The sequence below is a fragment of the Phoenix dactylifera genome, chromosome 17, assembly GCF_009389715.1.
Source record: "Phoenix dactylifera cultivar Barhee BC4 chromosome 17, palm_55x_up_171113_PBpolish2nd_filt_p, whole genome shotgun sequence".
Taxonomy (NCBI): Eukaryota; Viridiplantae; Streptophyta; class Magnoliopsida; order Arecales; family Arecaceae; genus Phoenix; species Phoenix dactylifera.
In genome coordinates this window covers 14,680,584-14,697,503 of record NC_052408.1, presented here as the reverse complement: position 1 = coordinate 14,697,503, position 16,920 = coordinate 14,680,584, and the positions used below count along the sequence as shown (strand labels likewise).

General features: G+C 38.7%; 2 protein-coding genes across 3 annotated transcripts; both read right to left on the bottom strand.

Moving 5' to 3' along the window:
• Window positions 1–18: 18 nt before the first annotated feature.
• LOC103719400 (phosphomannomutase) lies at window positions 19–7,136 on the bottom strand. The gene is made up of 12 exons (XM_008808618.4): window positions 6,286–7,136; window positions 6,043–6,128; window positions 5,783–5,827; window positions 5,635–5,701; window positions 4,641–4,717; window positions 2,498–2,533; window positions 2,369–2,424; window positions 2,199–2,298; window positions 2,007–2,102; window positions 1,839–1,928; window positions 1,047–1,098; window positions 19–293 (listed from the first exon to the last, which is right to left on the bottom strand). The coding sequence occupies exons 2-12, from the start codon at window positions 6,109–6,111 to the stop codon at window positions 223–225; spliced, it is 759 nt and encodes a 252-aa protein (XP_008806840.1). The 5' UTR covers window positions 6,112–6,128; window positions 6,286–7,136; the 3' UTR covers window positions 19–222.
• Window positions 7,137–8,006: 870 nt separating this feature from the next.
• LOC103708652 (probable DEAD-box ATP-dependent RNA helicase 48) lies at window positions 8,007–16,725 on the bottom strand. 2 transcript variants are annotated; one of them, XM_008793687.4, is made up of 11 exons: window positions 15,550–16,725; window positions 14,385–14,491; window positions 12,368–12,423; window positions 12,057–12,281; window positions 11,597–11,803; window positions 11,377–11,463; window positions 10,627–10,722; window positions 10,341–10,556; window positions 9,888–10,070; window positions 8,730–9,079; window positions 8,007–8,249 (listed from the first exon to the last, which is right to left on the bottom strand). In XM_008793687.4, the coding sequence occupies exons 1-10, from the start codon at window positions 16,512–16,514 to the stop codon at window positions 8,849–8,851; spliced, it is 2,373 nt and encodes a 790-aa protein (XP_008791909.2). In that variant the 5' UTR covers window positions 16,515–16,725; the 3' UTR covers window positions 8,007–8,249; window positions 8,730–8,848. The 2 variants fall into 2 exon arrangements, with proteins under 2 accessions (XP_008791909.2, XP_008791908.2); XM_008793686.4 differs by having other exon boundaries at window positions 8,007–8,246; window positions 15,550–16,723.
• Window positions 16,726–16,920: the final 195 nt, after the last annotated feature.

Genomic DNA, 16,920 nt, shown 5'->3' with positions numbered 1-16,920 from the left:
GAAAGAGGAGGAGGAGGAGTTAATGAAAAGGCATTCGCCAACATTATTTTATTGTCTTTATTAAATAACATAGGCATCTAAGCTGTTGATTGCAAAGATAAGACATTGTAAAAGCCAGAGAGAAACCAAATTTATGAACCAGGAACTGTAACACATTCTATTTTCTGCTAAATTGACAGAAGAAAGAAATAAATTAAAATGATCCAGTATGCCAACAGAAGCTCAAGCATCCCCGTTTTGTTTTGTCAGGAAAAGTGATCTGCATTTCTCTGCTGTATCCTCTGGGCTGGTCACTGTACAAGGAATTATGTGAAATCGAATCAGCAAAAGAAATACATGGACTGTATGTAACAAAGAAAAAAGCAGAGAGAGCTGAATTAAGATGTGTGAAGGTGAAGCGACAAGATGAAACTACCAAACCAACGTAAGGACAACAACTTAAGCAAGGAAAGAGGATACTTAGATTATACACTCTAATATTTAGATATTACTTATTCTATAAATCTTCAAGTATGGATCAAATTGGAAGGAATTATCAAGTAAGCACTTAAGTGCTTTCCAGTCAAAGAAATAAGATGCTCCCCTTTTTGTTTACACAAAACCTCCAACTATTGTACTGTATATACTTGGTAAGTGAAGCATTTTTTTTGACTGATTTTCAATTGAATCTTCAAAAAAAAAAAAAAACTGAACTGCAATAGTTTTAAGATAGCTGAGAAGAGTTGTCCCATCAAAGACACAAGCAATGCTCAAACAATATGCTGAAGTTTGTCTGAAAGACTTAATTGATTGAACTGATAAGCGTCAAAATTAACAAAATATGAGTTATTTTTCTAGATCAGTCTGCCCCATATTCTTAATACCACAGAGAAGAAATTATCCAAGTTTAAAAAAAAGGGAAAAAAAAAAAACTAAGAAAAGTTTCATGAGTGGTTCTGTTTTGCATTATACAAAGAACGAATCACCTCTAACCAGATACCGCACCTTAGATAGAGACGTAATCCTAACGCATACACATGCTCCTACAAGCTAGTGATAGAGCCTACCTGAATGACCCACTGTATGTTCAGATACATAAATCTCATAGTCATTTCCTCCCTGTACAAAGAAATGAAGCTCATTAGACCAGTGAAAGCCAAACGATCTCACAAGTATATTACAAACTTGGAAACCATTCAAGTCAAAACAGTAAGCCCAAAATTAAGCACAAAAAACAGTAATCAGATTTCAAATCATTCTTTTGACAAGGTCTTCATTGAAATGCAAGGTGAAAAGCTATAACAAAATTTAATAAGCAAACAAAAATGTAATTCTTTGGGCATTTTTTGTATAATAAAATCAATAGACCCAAACCTCAAAATCACCTTGCATTCACCAGCATGGATGCATGCATATAGAATAGACAGCCAGTGAGGCAAATGACAAGAACATGCTTTTTGCATGGACTGGTGGTACAGCTACTGCCTGTTTTATCCAAGTTAAAACAAAGACAGCTCCACTCCTGCTTGTTTTATCCAAGTTAAAACAAAGACAACTCCACTCCCTACAATGGTTTCAAATCCATCCCTCCTGATTGAAAATCAGGGTTTCTGGGCCAGTCAACTGAAGTGTTGGATCAAAATCATGAAAGATTATAAGTTGGTTGTATGGTTATGATGGTGTATCTTCCACTAAGAAGATTCGGTTAAGTGGAGGTTTGATAAGAAAACAAGCTTGCATGTGTAGCAATGATGATATTTTATCACCTAGAATTTCATTATTCATTATGTACAATCTTTCCTTTAAGCTTTTAGTGCAGAAAATGCACAAAGAAAAAGTGAGAATATTTGAGAATTTACCTTGTATGTTTTGTCCCCAAAAAAGTGGACTTCTGGGAATTCATCAAGGTATCTTAAACAGAAGGTCTTGTCCCAACCTTGTGGAAAAACCTGTTATAGGAACCAAGTAGAGATGAGAATCAACTACAAATTTTATTCTAAAGGTAAAATACAATGTCCTGGACTTACATCAAAACTTATCTGCCCTCCAATGGAAAATGTCAGGTTGAAATGTGCAAATTTTTCACGAAGCACAGAGACCATCTTTGGTCGTATGTTGTGAACCTAAAATATAATGTTTTCAATTTTCAAGCATCTGAAAGTATATTAATTAGCTGAGTACAAAAAAGTGGCGTTGGTTTTTCGGGGAATGTTTTATACCTTATCATACTTTTCAAACTCATCTCGCTCTTCCTGGCTACAGTTTCTCCCTATTGGTGAGACATTAAGCATTCCATTGCGGAATTCTATGAATGTTCCCCTGGGAGAACAATACAAGAGATTTAAGCCCAACAGAGTTTGAATTTTCTGGAAAAAAGTTTTAACTTTACCTTTTTATAGGGATATCCAAGTCAGCAAGATAATGGAGTGTGAAATTAATAAATTCCTGCAAAAATGTTCTAGTTTGAGAAAATCTTTCAAGAATGCTTTATAAACTGGAGATATAAAAATTATCTTACCCTGAGTTTTTCTTCACCAAGGAATGATTTCAAACTCTGAAGAATGAGAAATAGTAACTTGTATTTATTAGGATCACAGAAAGAGAGAGATGAACATAAAAAACTAGCAGAAATAATTAGTAATGAACTATTAATATTTGTTTCTGATTGATAAAGCCAACATAGCAGCACCAACAACATTGGTCATAGCAGCAGTTCTATCACCTTTCCACAAAAATGGGTGATGGAAGCAAATTATTATTAGTAGCAGAGTCCTGTGTTTTTAATAAACAGTCACTACCCCAGTTTCAACAGCAACCACTGCAGCTAAACAAAGCAAGCGATCACTCAGCAATGATACCGCCGGCCGGGAATAAGTACCTATCCCTTACGGGAATCGAACCAGTATCTGCAGTGGAGTAAGAATCCCCCGTGGCAATCTCTTCGATCCCTATTTTATGTGCCAGAATGCAGGAAAGACATTATCTCCTTGCTAGGCTTTCCCTTCCTAGCTATCACAAAGGCGAATCAATACTCGACACAATTACCACAAAATATACAGACCCCAAAATCAATACTAGGGTATCTACTTTGTTGGAACAGCTTGATTGTGCACCGGCGGTTATTCATCTGCACACCGGTTATTCAACAGCGGATAGGCTTAGAGCTCCTACGAAATTGGTCATTTTTGAATGACCTTTCCAATCAAGAAGAATAGTTCGCCTTTCCCTGTCTTGCAGCTAATCATGGCCATCAGCATTGAGCAAAGTAGTTATAAGTTCGCCTCATAAAATGGTCATTCATTTGCATGATTTCATTAGATAATGCCAATTTATGTGAAAAAATGGTGTCCTCACAGATTTGTAATGTATTGGTATCTCAAATTGCCTACAGATCAAAAGATCAGAACATACTAATCAGCAATTCCATGACAGCATGTGAAAGGAGCAGAAGAAACCAAAGATTCTGCACAAAGGTTCTCTTTTAAGTATAATTAAACGTGTGCTTGCATGGGGAAAAAATGCTAACTAGGAGAAAAAGAAAAGGTAAAGAAAAAAAAAAGAGCAATCAGAAGCTTGTTGGCCAGATAACTTTATAGCGTCACTTTTTTTAAGTCTCAAACTCATGCCTGGGAAGGCTCAAAAGAATTGCAAATATCATCTAAGCTAAGGTTCAACCAAATATGCGTGCCCTATGAAATGCTGGGCAGCTTTAATAATTCCACATAAGATTTTCCGAAGTAATATATCAGTCCAACTATTACCTAAACAATGCTTGAAAAAATTTCTCCATGGGTACTAAGATGTAAGCTTCAGAGTGAATCCAGTATATATTTTAATGTATACCAATCCACAAGAAATTTGAGGCTTATATCTCCATCTAAAGATGTACAAATTAATTTGTTTCCCAAACATGATTGAAGGGATGGCTTAACAGCCATTTTCCCAAAACTGTCATGCTGAAAATTGGCTCCAAAATCTATATCACCAAATATTTAATCTGGCAAGCACCAAACCTCGTGAAGGCTATGCATTTTCATGTCCTTAACTAGTTGTTTGCATCAGATACATTTCCAACTCAACTCAAAAGTGGAATATGATACTTTGTTGCCTTAAAGATAAAAATGGACTTCAGGTTCGACCTATTTGGCATGAGAGAACTAAGTTATGAAGCATAATAAATTTGAATATTAAAAATCATGACTTTTTTTGAAAAATAATATATTATTTGTTGTGAGAAAATGTAGAACAGGATTCTCTTTGGTCGGCCAGCATCCATAACTACATATATGAATAAGATTGCTAATTGGAATGACAATGAGAGAAGCCTTCATGCTTGAACACATTAACTCCATTTTCCATATAGCCAGATAACTCAGGTACATCTCTTGCATAATTTTTTTCTAATATTAAGTTGACTCAAGTGAAGGGATTAAATACTAAGTAGCAAACCATGTAGGCCAGTATGAAAGACAAATCACCCAATTAAAGTTTAGGTGTATCTGACCAAATCGAAAAGGAAATTTAAAAATAATCACTATTCCCAGCAATCATTTTTTGTACTTGAATTATTAATTAATAATTCAACACAACTTAATAACATAAGCACTATATGAGAAACTTATCCAATAAAAGCTTATTACATTACAACACATGACACATACCTGGCTAGCAATGAGTTCTCCATTTTTGTACGCAACAAGACCATTTTCCGCAAATACATAATCATAGTCATTTATAACTGCACGGCAAACAATATTACCATGTTACATAACTAAAAGACGAAACCTAGAAGATGCACAGCAAAATTCAGAGACTGATAATGGCAATTATAACAATCCTATCTGCTAGGAACTAGGTGCGCACTACAAGTCTTTCTCTTTATAGGTAAAATTATCATTATTTGCAAATTCCTTGATTTACATAGAACACAAAGGTGAAAAGTAAGCTAGACCGATGGATGAAGTGGAAAAAGAAAGCTAAGAAGAAGAAGAAGGAAATGATTGGAAGGCAAAACAAGGTTAGTGAAACACTTATTCTTCCATCACTTTACTGTGCCCCAACTTTTTAGTCCTTCAGATGATGAGGAAAGGTAAACCATGCATAGAAATCCTTTGGGAACGAAAAGTAAGGATATGTTTATCTATGAAAGTCTAGAGGGAATCCTTCTGTGATCCACTTGTCATTTTAAAAGGTCTAGCATTTGAAAAGGTCACAGGTCACATCTTTACAAAACCAAGAAAAAGGGCCAAATTTTGCAGGCCAAAGAGCATTAGTATGTTAATGTTATTGATTTCCATGAAACCAAACTTTTTTTTCTTTTTCCAATCTCACTAATGTACTCCAATCTTTTCTCAAGAAAACAAGTTTATAGAGCAGAAGAGTATTTCTATATTCAGATTGTCGTCTTTTCATGTCTCTCCGCATAGTCCAAAAATTGTAAGCCTTGACGCTGGGAAGGGAAATCGATATCAAGATTTAGACCTAAATAACCTATCACAAGAAGAAAAACATATCAACATGTTACGTTTTTTTCAGATTAATACTCTATGCTGATGATGCATTGACAAATGGAAATGTAACCAACTGACGCCTCCTAGATTCTTAAATCTTCTCAATATCTTTAATACGGATGTGAAATCAGATGGGAGTGCAAACCTGATTTCCCAAGCTGTTCCGATATCTTGACAAGATCAGATCCTCCAACAACGCCTACCGTGACAGCCTGCCATCCACCAAAGACATTAAAATTTGAGGTCGAGGCAAGACCTTTTCAAGTTGACATTAAAATGCAAGAGTTGATTACCTCCCGGAGCTCTCCCATGAACTCAAGCATCTTTGGCGTTATCACCTAAATTTAAAAATTCAAGCAAAAGTCAAGAGTTAGAAGTACCGGATCCATTTCGGAAACAAGTGATCCAGTGAATAGTTCCACAAATAAAATTTCAATCACCAGAGGAATGATTGCGATCTCCGTAAATAAAACCACCGCCCCCCCCCCCCCCCCCCCCCCCCAAAAAAAAAAAAAAAATCCTTGATACATGCTTGATGGAGGTTTTCCAATACCTTCCTTGGAGCTGTGAGCGTGCCATCAACATCAAACAAAGCAATAACGCCGGGCTTCCTCCCCGCCATCTTTCTTAAAGATCTCTCTGCCATGACGCGACAAAAGCGAGCCATAGTTAATGCAGTCATACAGACAAGCAATCAGACTAAATTTTCATTTAGAGAATCCCACGATAATGAGATCAACCATTCAGGATCCTAAACTCAAAGAAAGATGGAAAGAATACTGGTCAGGAAATATACCTCTTAGGGCGCACAGAGGAGAAGGACGTCTCGGCTCAGCGGAAGGTTCCTAGTTGCAGATCTATAGAGACGAGGAGGGGGCCGGCGCGGATCTAGAGGTCCACTTCCTGCGGTGAGAAGGGATTGGATTTATAGAACTACAAGGCCGAGCGCGGGTCTCTTATAGATGGGATTGGACGGCGGAGATGGGTCCACGTGAAAGGAGTTTCCGGGGTACGGCTAGTGGAAGCAAGCCCAACGCGCCCACCGTTCGCAACGTAACACCGTCCGCCCCAAGCGGATGATGCGGTGTCGCGGAGGAATCCGATGGAAAGCTGAGGCGACGTGTCCTTTGAGAACGAGGAGAGGTCAGAGCGCTGAGCTGTACGATTTTGGCGTGTAGGAGGCGACGGAGGATGCCCCCCGTCTTCCACACTCGACGGCCTCTGGATCTTGTTCGGATGCTTGGGATACAAGTGATTTCTCTTTTTCTTTTTCTTTTTTAAAGGCCCCGGCCTGAATCCCTCTCCCCCCGCCTCAGGGCCTTCCAGCCGCGGTAGGGGCGTCGTAGACGGGGAGCGGGGCGGAGGAGTTGGCGGAGACGGAGACGCCGAAGATGGACTTGAAGGCGGTCTCGGCGGCGGCAGAGGAGGAGACGGAGGAGGAGCCGGAGTGGGCGGGGCTGGCGGAGCGGACGTAGCAGCAGGAGCGGCCGAGGGCCTCGTCCAGAGGCCCCGCCTCGAAATCTGGCGGGCGATCCTCGCCCGCGCCGGTGGTGGCGGGCCGCAGGCACGGCACGCGGAGGAGACGGGAGGCGCCTCTCTCTTCCTTCGGAGAAGAGGTCCTCTTCCAGCCGCCGAGCTCTTTTTGGCCTTTTCCTACCTATTATTTATTAACTATTATAATTTTATACTTATTTTTTAATTATTTCAAAAAAAAAAGACAGAAAAAATGCATCGCCTACGAAATATTGTTAAGCATACCTTGCAACAGTTGTTTTTGTTGAATTTTTTTTAAAAAAAATTAAAATTAATAAAATTTTATTACAACTACGTAAAAAAAATTAAATAGATTAACTATATTATCGATTAAAAATAATATTTTAATAAATTTTAAGTATAAAAACTTGATTAGTAATCCTACATCTAAAAAGCTGGAAAAATTATTTTTAAATAAAATTTTAAAATATTTATTAAAAAAATATTATTTTTTGAAAAAAAAACTCTCTTGCATTGCGCCGTCCTAAATGGATGCTTGGGATACAAGTGATTTCTCTTTTTCCTTTTCTTTTTTAAAGGCTTATTAAAGTCTACAATTTTGTGATCATAGGGATGAAACCCCATCGCGAGAAGCTTTAAACAGCTGCTGGCGGTGGTAAATCCTTGAGATAAACCATCTACAAGCATCTAGGGGAAAAGCTCATCGTCTAAATAATGCACCACTAGCCAAAAAAACCATGGCATGCAAGCATGCAAAGTCTCTATACTCGGCACTTCACGCCTACCAAGCACCAATCAGTAGATTGAAGACAGATTGCATCACCAAACAAAACTTTCCCCATTCATCGTAATTTTGTATTTCTTTAAGAAGGAAGCTAGCCATCTTGATGCCATGCTTACACCTTCAGTGGATGCACATAACAATAACTTGGCTAAGAGCCCTTCTATGGTTAGAGGTGTTCTTGTTACCATACAACTCAACAGAAGATAAATACATCAACGTGAATAATACATGGAGCGACATGATAACTTTTAAGATGATTTCTGAATCATTAATTATATCCTAAATCATGTGTATACATTGTCGAAATAAACATAAATAGCAGTTCCTCAACAAGATAAAACATCAACCCAATCCCAGCAGTTTTGGTATCTACAAGCTGTACGGAATTAATGGATTGGACAAGCGGGCCTCAAAACATAAAGAGACCTGGTTCAGAACGCCAAAACTTGGAAGGTAACAACGAAATCACCTGCAGATGCCTGCTGAAAGAGACCATGTTAATCATTAAAAAAACATAAATGCAAATAAGGAAACACAGAACAACTTCTCATATACGCATGTTAACCTGATGCCTATGCAGAGTAGATTTTGGGTGAAAAAGAGTCTAAATTGGCAGTTCAAGATTATAATTCAATTGAAACAGAGAGAAACCCCCCCAAAAAAGGGAAAGGAATTAAAAAAATGAAAATAACAAGGGTAAATGCGTAGGCATTAGGAAAACGATGGAGTATATAACAATTGTGAAGTTGAAGAAATTAAAGATGCATAAAAGGTAAAGAAATCCAAGAGATAAAATTTTGACTCAATTCACTTCAAATTATATCAAAGACCCATTCAAATAAGAGAGAGAGAGAGATGAAGAGCATGCAGATGTGTGGAGCGTGAGCATGCATGCATGCATCAGTGGACCTGTGAAAACCAGGTAAACAACGCATCATGTACACGATAGTGTTCGTTAATACCTGTTCATGTCATTTACATATTCCCTCTACGTTTGTCAAGGCCATCCTTGTTCTCCAGTTTGAAGCAGCATTAATTTAAGAAAATATTAGCAATCGGCCAGGCTGAGGGTTTATGAGTTTCACTTCCTGATTCTAATGCCAGGTATGCCCTTCAGTCCCATCTTCAAAGCTGTTTTCCTGAAAAGTGCTGGGGGCTTGTCTATGCCAATTGAATGACAAAACCGGTTTGCCAGGTCAGCGAGCATGGTTTTATCTCTTCCTATTTCATGGATTGAATTGTAATAACCAAGCCAAGCATGATAAGCTGCTTCCTTAATGCTCGGGTCAATTTTTTCAATGGAATCTTCAACCTGTTTAAAAAAAAAGGAAGAAAGAAAACAAAATTAAAAAGTTCCAATTTAATGATTGCATGGACAATGGTGCCAAACAAGTGGCACTGGGAACTTCAGAATGCAACAACTAATGCATGCTTCTACATTACTTAAGCTTAATTAAATAAGTTCCAACAATCAGACTCAGAATAGGCTGATTAAGTAGGCATTTAGTTGGAGTTTCAAACATGTATCTATATTCTGAAAGAGATCATTGGATGCTATACAAGATTATCAGTTATCATACAAGACTTGGTACAAGAAACTGATGCCATGAGGTTGTTGACAGTAATGTTTACACATCTTGGATGCTCAAAATATTGGCCAGATCCTAATCACTTGGGCATTTATGCAGAGCAAAGGACATCTTAGTACATCCTTTAAAAATATATTAGACAACCCTAGTTTTGTATTTTAGCCGATTAACAAAATAAATTATTTCTTTTGTTTATAGTACAACCCAATTAAACAAGAAAGACATGGGGAACAAGTGATAGATCACTGATTTAGGCTATATAGGCTCCAGCTCCCCGAAAGTTCTTGATAGGGAGTTTCAGCTTACCAGGAGAAAGAGAAGAAATTTACCAAGTTTCATGTATCTAAAGAATTTATTCTTCAGGTAATTGCAACAAAGGAATCTGGCACCACATTATACCTAAAACTACTAATACAGCTATCAATTACCAATGTTGACATCAATCAATGTAAGCTAACCAAATTAGAAATGGAAAAGGATTTCCCATGCAAAATGGTATCGCATCAAATAAAAGAAGAGCCTGATCTTAACCTTCCGCTTCATATCTGAATCTGGCTCCGGTAGTTGGGACTTCTCTATGGGTAGATCATTTACATCATCCATGAAATATTCTTCCCATGGTGCAAGCAACAAAATCCCTTTACCATCTTTGCCTTCACGTCCTGTCCTTCCGAGCCGATGTATGTATTGTTCACGGTCAGAAGGAATGCCAACCTGAGTATCATTGATTATGCACAATTGCCCATGAAACATATGTATAGAATAGCAAATACATTAACAGTAACACTGCACCGAAAACACATCTTCAAAGCAAATCTATGTTCAGATAATCTGTAGGTCTCTTATCTATATTACCACTAGAAGGATTACTGATTTTATTGCAAAAAGATACCAGTTGGTAATATACGTAAAACAAAACAGATATAAAAATTTCAATGACTCCTATGAGATATGATCGGATTAAAGCAAGTAATGTTGTGTTACCTGAATCACGAGAGTAACATCAGGATAATTCATTCCACGAGCTGAAACATCTGAGGTTACAAGAATTATATTCTTGGATTCCCGAAATTCTTCAGATATACGACTTCGATAAAGTTGAGGCTTTCTCGAATGCATTTCCCTCACATTCATCTTCAAGTCTCGAAGAAGTACATACATAAATGCTGTTACCATAGCAGTTGTGCAGAATACAATAACCTGAAGACAGGAGATATTAGAGACTGCAACTCAACAAAGTGTTTGAAGTTTGGGGAAAAACAGAATTCACCTTATAATCTGGTTCATGCATGATGTGTTCCTTCAGAAGCTGATAAACCAGATGAAAATGCAGTTCATGTGGCGCAACAAGGCATGACTGCAGCACCTGCATTTAATAGACTAGAAGTGAGAGCAGTGGAAAGCTCAAATTCTTTCTAGAGAAGCAAATTGCAATATAATGCAAGTCATTGTGCTTTTCCTCCCTGTGCAATTTCAAGTAGAGATGTTTGTATTTAAGAGCTAACTATTTAAGCATATAAGCTAATGCAACCACATCAAGTAACAGATCAGAACAATGATATAAAGCAACAGTTTAATCCTCCCAAACATAAATATGTACATATGTATGGGTGTGTGCCTGGTTGTGAGTGTGTATGCACTCAAGTGGAGGTATGCGTATTTGCACATTATATACATGCATTACTAGAAGTATGGTATGCAGTGGACCGGGTATAAATCAACCTTTCTGTGTTATAAAAATGCTGAAGTAACTTTCATCCTAAATTTGAGTGCATGTATTGCACTGACCTACGAAGACTAAAAGGAGCCACAACCATGCTACTTCCACACAGAAATGATCATAGACTGTTCGAATACACAAGCTCCACAGACATCTATATTTGCCATAGTTCCAGATATTATATTGGACATGCATAACTTTCAGTTTTCCTTGACTGGAATTATAATGGGCATAGATCATGCACAGAAAAATATTCCGGAATTGTAATGATGAAATCATGGGTTATGTAGAACTTTATACCTTAATAGGAGTGTCCACACCTGCCAAGCCCACTGTATCAACAAAAACATGATCCTTTTTCAAGACAAGCTGTGAAATCCGGCGCACCTGTATAGTCATTTTTTTATACATATATATTTAAATTGCACTGGTAAATAATGCAGGAGAGGGGGGGTGGGGGAGGGGGATGAAGAAGAATGCAACCTAAGTACATATACATGGCCACAAAGAACAGCATTACCTCTTTAGGAATTGTAGCTGAAAACAACAATGACTGCCTCTGTCGTGGCACACTATCAACAATCTTCTCTATATCTTTTCGAAAACCCAAGTCCAGTAAGTGATCAGCTTCATCAAGTATAAGCAATTTCAAACCCATTAGCCTCGCTGAAAATCCAGATTTATTCTCAATGTGATCCAATAGCCTACCAGGGGTTGCAACTATAATCTGCAAATTTTAGATTACATAAACCGAGGATATTCATATCTTTGAATCATGCAATTTGAGAGTAGTCAACTAGGGATTTAAACACTAGGAAGTTAGAGAATGCCACACCAAACAGAAGTCAAGCTATTGTAGTTAAGTGAAGAGAAAAATTTTATGTGTCTTCACCGAAATATTCTAAATACATTGAAGTGCATCTTAGGTAAAAAGAACCAAGGAACTAGAACTGAGCCCAGAAGATAGTAAAAAAGCAAACCTGGCAAGGATCAGAATCTAGACGTTTCTGATCAAGCTTGAATCTTGTGCCCCCAATTAATGTTTGAACACCACTACCATCATGGTACTTTAATAAAACATTTGTCTCGGCAGCGATTTGAATGGCAAGCTCCCTTGTTGGGCAAAGAATAAGAACATTTATTGGCAGAACTCTTTGATTCATATTGTTACTTGTCGCCTTGAGGACTGCTTCAATTGCAGGAAGCTGTTTATCTTTAATAATGAATTTGAAGGGGGCCAATAGATCTTTAAAAATAATTAAATTTGTATAGTAAACTAGAGCTGATGTACCAGAAAAGCTACACTCTTGCCGGTGCCTGTTTTGGCTTTCACTAGAGCATCCTTGCCTGCTCCAATTATGACAAGCAGTGGTCATTATTAAAAGTTCCATATATTACCAATGTTACCAAAACAATGGATGGTTAACTTTTAAAAAAAATCTTCACAGCAAATCAGGAAACAGCTAATAATTTTAAGAAGATAAGAATCCATGTGTAATTTATTGTGTTTATAATAATAGAAAACTATGCAAGTACATGTGCAATTTATTGTGCTCGCTACTCATTGATAAATCAACGCACATCAACCAAATAGGCTGTTCTTAGTACTAATATATCCATCAAGAGTTATAATGCAAATGCGGGGGGTACTACACTCCAACACCAAGCAATTACGCTTAAAAACAAAACCAAAAAAATCCACACATTCTTCCCAAAAAAATCACGAACTACATTCTCAAAGGCACCTCTAGCCGCCCAGCAACTCCATGGCTCCAGACTGGTGCAACTTCAATTTCTTTGCTTTATTTCCTCGTAGCAGACATTAAGAACACTAGTATGACTATAGTATCAAACTGCCCACAATACACTCTTAAGTGTTGGATGATATTTTATGCGATAAATGTCTTCATGCAATCTCAGGAATGCAGATTCCAAGACCAAAGTAATTGTCTCTTGATTTCAGCAGAAAAATACATTCAGAAAGATGGCAAAGGATTCAATGAAGAACTTGATAGCGAGGCTATGTACCCTAGCTTGGATTCCAATGTATCTAAGTGGGAAAGGACAGCCTCCGCCTTCTCATAAGTCTTGTTCGTTCTCCCATATAGCCTTATTTATTTCCATGTTAATCTCTCTCCACAACATATGTGTATATGTACCTTTATTTTTCCTACCGGTGACTAAGTTAATATAATTAATCAATATTCATCTTTCATATCCTTTTCTGCAAAATTTGTCTGCTTATGCCTCCTTAATCCATTTGTAAACCCTAGAGCGTAATACTCTTCTGTGTTAAGTAGTTATACTTTGAACTTTTGATAGGCCAGATTAACTACACAGATGTTTACAAGGCATAGGTTCTTTGAAACCAATCTTCTTGAATGCCTGGCAATTGACAGTTTCCTTCTTTTTCATACAATACTGGCTGATTTTCAGCTAGCGACAATATGTTCACTGAGTTTTAAAGTAGAGCTTTAGAACTTCACCATATGTTCTTCAAAGCACAGCATCCGCATATTAGCATTAGCAACCTCATGCTGATCATAGCATCATTGGTTATTGTGGATATCAGTGATCACCATGGTTACATGTTATAGTCCTTTGAAGATCATGGTGGAGTGGTACTTGGTAGTGAGACTCAAATGCAGGGTGGTTTTCACTTAGGTGCAGTACCATTCACAGCTGCAGTTCTAGCTGGTAATGAAGATAGAAAGTCACTGGGTTTGCCCCATAAACTAATGATTTAGGTAGCTCTCAGAGCCTATATCAAACATTATACATACTCGAACAAGAAATGTTCCCGAAAACCCTGATTTTTCTTTTTTACTGAAAAACAGGTCTGGGAGCAATTTGTTAAATTTGGCATTTCCTAAAATGGGCTTTTCTAGATCAACAAAGAAGACCCATTAGTGAAATACACGGATAACTAAGATATATAGGACAGAGAAGTCATGGTTGACTATTTGGTCCACCATACATAGTTGATGTAATCAACTCTCACCTGTGTCCTTCCTAAAAGAAAAAATAGTTATTATTAGTTTCTATCCGCATTTGAGAAATAAAGCAAGCTTCTAGAGATTACTACCAAGCAAGACCATGTTCATCTAAGTAAGATGTCAGAATTAAATCAACAAGATTGTCCAACAACTAAAATATGAGTATAATGCTAGAAAAGCGTCCCTACAGGAATATTTTTTTACAGAAAAAATAGAAACTTTAGATACCAAGCAACAGTAAATACATGGAAGCAGCTCATTCAGGTTAGAGAATGAAAACTTATATAATTGAAGAATTTAGGAAACACGCACCCTCAAGGCAGACTGGAAGTGCAGCCTCTTGTACAACAGTCATCTGTACGTATCTAGCATCTGCAAGTGCCTTGATTGTCAGTGGAGATATGCTGCACTCATCAAATCTGGAAGAGTAAGAGAGTGGACATTAGACAAATGCTGTTAGAGATAGAGTCTACAAGTTCCAGAATATTTTTTTAAACTAATAATAATATGATTACAATATTTTGAAATTTGTTCCAAGGAACAGAGACAATGAATCGGGAAAAAAAAGGGAGCTGGCATTAGTCAAATACTGTTGGAGACAGAGGATATTAGTTCCAGAATATTTTGTCACACCAAAGATAAATATGATTGATGACATTTTCATTTTTTTTTTCAAGGAAGCTGAGAAAATAAATCAACTGCACCAGGGAGAAGTGCTTAATTCCGATGTTACCCAGTAATTTTAAATGATTCACATGAACAGTTAAGGTAAGCATATTGGTGGCAATGAACAATGTCCAGTAATTAGGGAGTCCTACAGCGAGAAGCATAACAAGGACAACAGATCCCGGACTATTGTCCACAAGGCATGGTGATAAATTGGTGATCCTCAGATTCGCTTCTTCAAAGAATTAAGATCAATGCAGGTAAAAACAATGATGCCTCACCCTGTCCGCAGCAAGATATCATGATAACTCTATCAAGTAAGATACTAAGATGTCAACATGATGAATGTTTACAAGATGACAAGATGGCTTGTGCAAAAATAAGAAAATCTTGAGGGAGATGCAAAGCAAGGAACAGCCTTTATGAGAGTTGTGATTAAGGATTGAAGAAGCCTATGTCAGCAATAGACACGGCTGTCATGAGAAATGAATTTTAAAGAAAGAAATACTAAAACATATCAAAATTGGTTGAGATAATGCCTGTTGATCATGCTTATCGACCCAAGCTGTGGGTTATTGTTAAACTGCCTACTTTGTTTGCAAGATCCACCTCAAAATAGGTATATCTCCACGAAACCCCACTATGATGTTTTAGTAATGTATAATCATTACCTTGGTGTTCTGTTCTAGATGAAGCTTAAATGATTGTCGTACAAATCATAGCTTTAAAATTATTTTTCTAAAAAAAAGAAAGGGACGTTATAGAACCAAAATCATTTCCATACATTCAACAAATCGCTTCATCAAATTACCTCCTTTTAGTGAGAAGTGTTTCTTCCTGTGCCCTGTGCTGTCTCGCATCATTCCTAAACAGATCCCTCTTCCTCAGCTCGCGGCGAATTTCTTTGATTTCATTGGCAAAATTACTCCTTTCTTCAACAGGCCTAGGCACCCTCCTCTCTGTCTTCACATCATAATTCCCCAAGGCAGCCCCACTCATCATCTTCTTCCTCGCAATCCTTCCACCTCCCTCGTCCAATTCTTCCTCCAATTTCTCCTCGCTTCCAATGCTAAACCTTGGAAATCTTGAGTCCTTTTTCACCCCCAATTTGGTTTCTCGATACATCTTGGTCGTGTCCCCTTCCAAATTAAAACCGGATTCTGAGTCAGAATCCTCTTCGCTCGACGAATTCCGCCTCCACCTGGGCTTCGATCCAGGCCTCAATCCCCTCCCAGCGGCAATGGAGTACCGCCTCCTCTGATCAAAGGAAGCCAGAGACGATCTCGACTCGCCGACATGGTCTTCCATCAGATTACGGCGGTCTGTCACAAGCTTCCTCAGATCGAGGGGTGGTGCCGGATCGGTGGGACGTTTCCGGGGGGCAGATCGGATGGGTCCGTCGTCCTCGTTCCAGAGGTCCTCGGCCCCTTCTTTCATGAACCGGTTGGCGAGGGCCTTGATGTGGTCCTTGGAGGACATGGGACCGTAGCCACCAATGGAGGAGGAGGAATCGTCGGCGGCCTCGCTGGATGCTTTTCCGGCGAGCTTGGCGCGAATCTCCGAGCGGAGGCGAGCCTGGTAAAGCTGCTTCTCCTGCTGGAGGAGGCGGCGCTCCTTCTGACGCGCCATCTTCTCGTGCATCCGCTTGTACTGCCACTTGTTGAGGCCCCCGGGGAATGTCCGGGGGCCGCCGCCCATCGGTCGGAGGAGGGAGAGGCGGGAGAGGAGCTTCGGGAGGGCTCTGGAGCGCTCTCGGAGCAGGGAGGAGGACGCCATGACCGCGTCGGTGGATGCGGGCGGAAACGAGGGGGTTTAGAGTCTAGGGTTTTGGGTTTTGGAAAGGTGAGAGCGCGGGATCCCTCAGCGACGCTGGGTCATCAAGTCGGGCCGTGGGGAACGCAGGAACTGAATTGCTCCCGAATTGGCATGGTGCAAGCGTCCGCCTAAATGAATGACGCGATTCGGAAAACTTCATGTGATTTCCCGAGCTAGCATAAAATTCCCCAGCTCGCAATTATAAAATCGCATAATATTGCTGCCGGTTCCTGGATGAAGAGCTGCCAACGGGTTGAGTCGAATCGGAGCATACTTAATTTTAATCCAATCAGATTTTATATTTAGATCATAATTTTGGATCCAGATTCTATCCATTAGTTGATCAGATTGGGTTAGCAAAAAAAAT

Excerpts from the sequence above, each read along its gene's own strand:
- LOC103719400 (XM_008808618.4), bottom strand. The coding sequence starts at position 6,111 with ATGGCGGGGAGGAAGCCCGGCGTTATTGCTTTGTTTGATGTTGATGGC. Across the intron at positions 4,718-5,634 it reads GGAACAGCTTGGGAAATCAG|TTATAAATGACTATGATTAT; the intron begins GTTTGCACTCCC and ends TTTGCCGTGCAG. Across the intron at positions 2,425-2,497 it reads TTGGTGAAGAAAAACTCAGG|GAATTTATTAATTTCACACT; the intron begins GTAAGATAATTT and ends ACATTTTTGCAG.
- LOC103708652 (XM_008793687.4), bottom strand. The coding sequence starts at position 16,514 with ATGGCGTCCTCCTCCCTGCTCCGAGAGCGCTCCAGAGCCCTCCCGAAG. Across the intron at positions 10,723-11,376 it reads GTGTGGACACTCCTATTAAG|GTGCTGCAGTCATGCCTTGT; the intron begins GTATAAAGTTCT and ends TATTAAATGCAG. Across the intron at positions 10,557-10,626 it reads TGCATGAACCAGATTATAAG|GTTATTGTATTCTGCACAAC; the intron begins GTGAATTCTGTT and ends TCCTGTCTTCAG.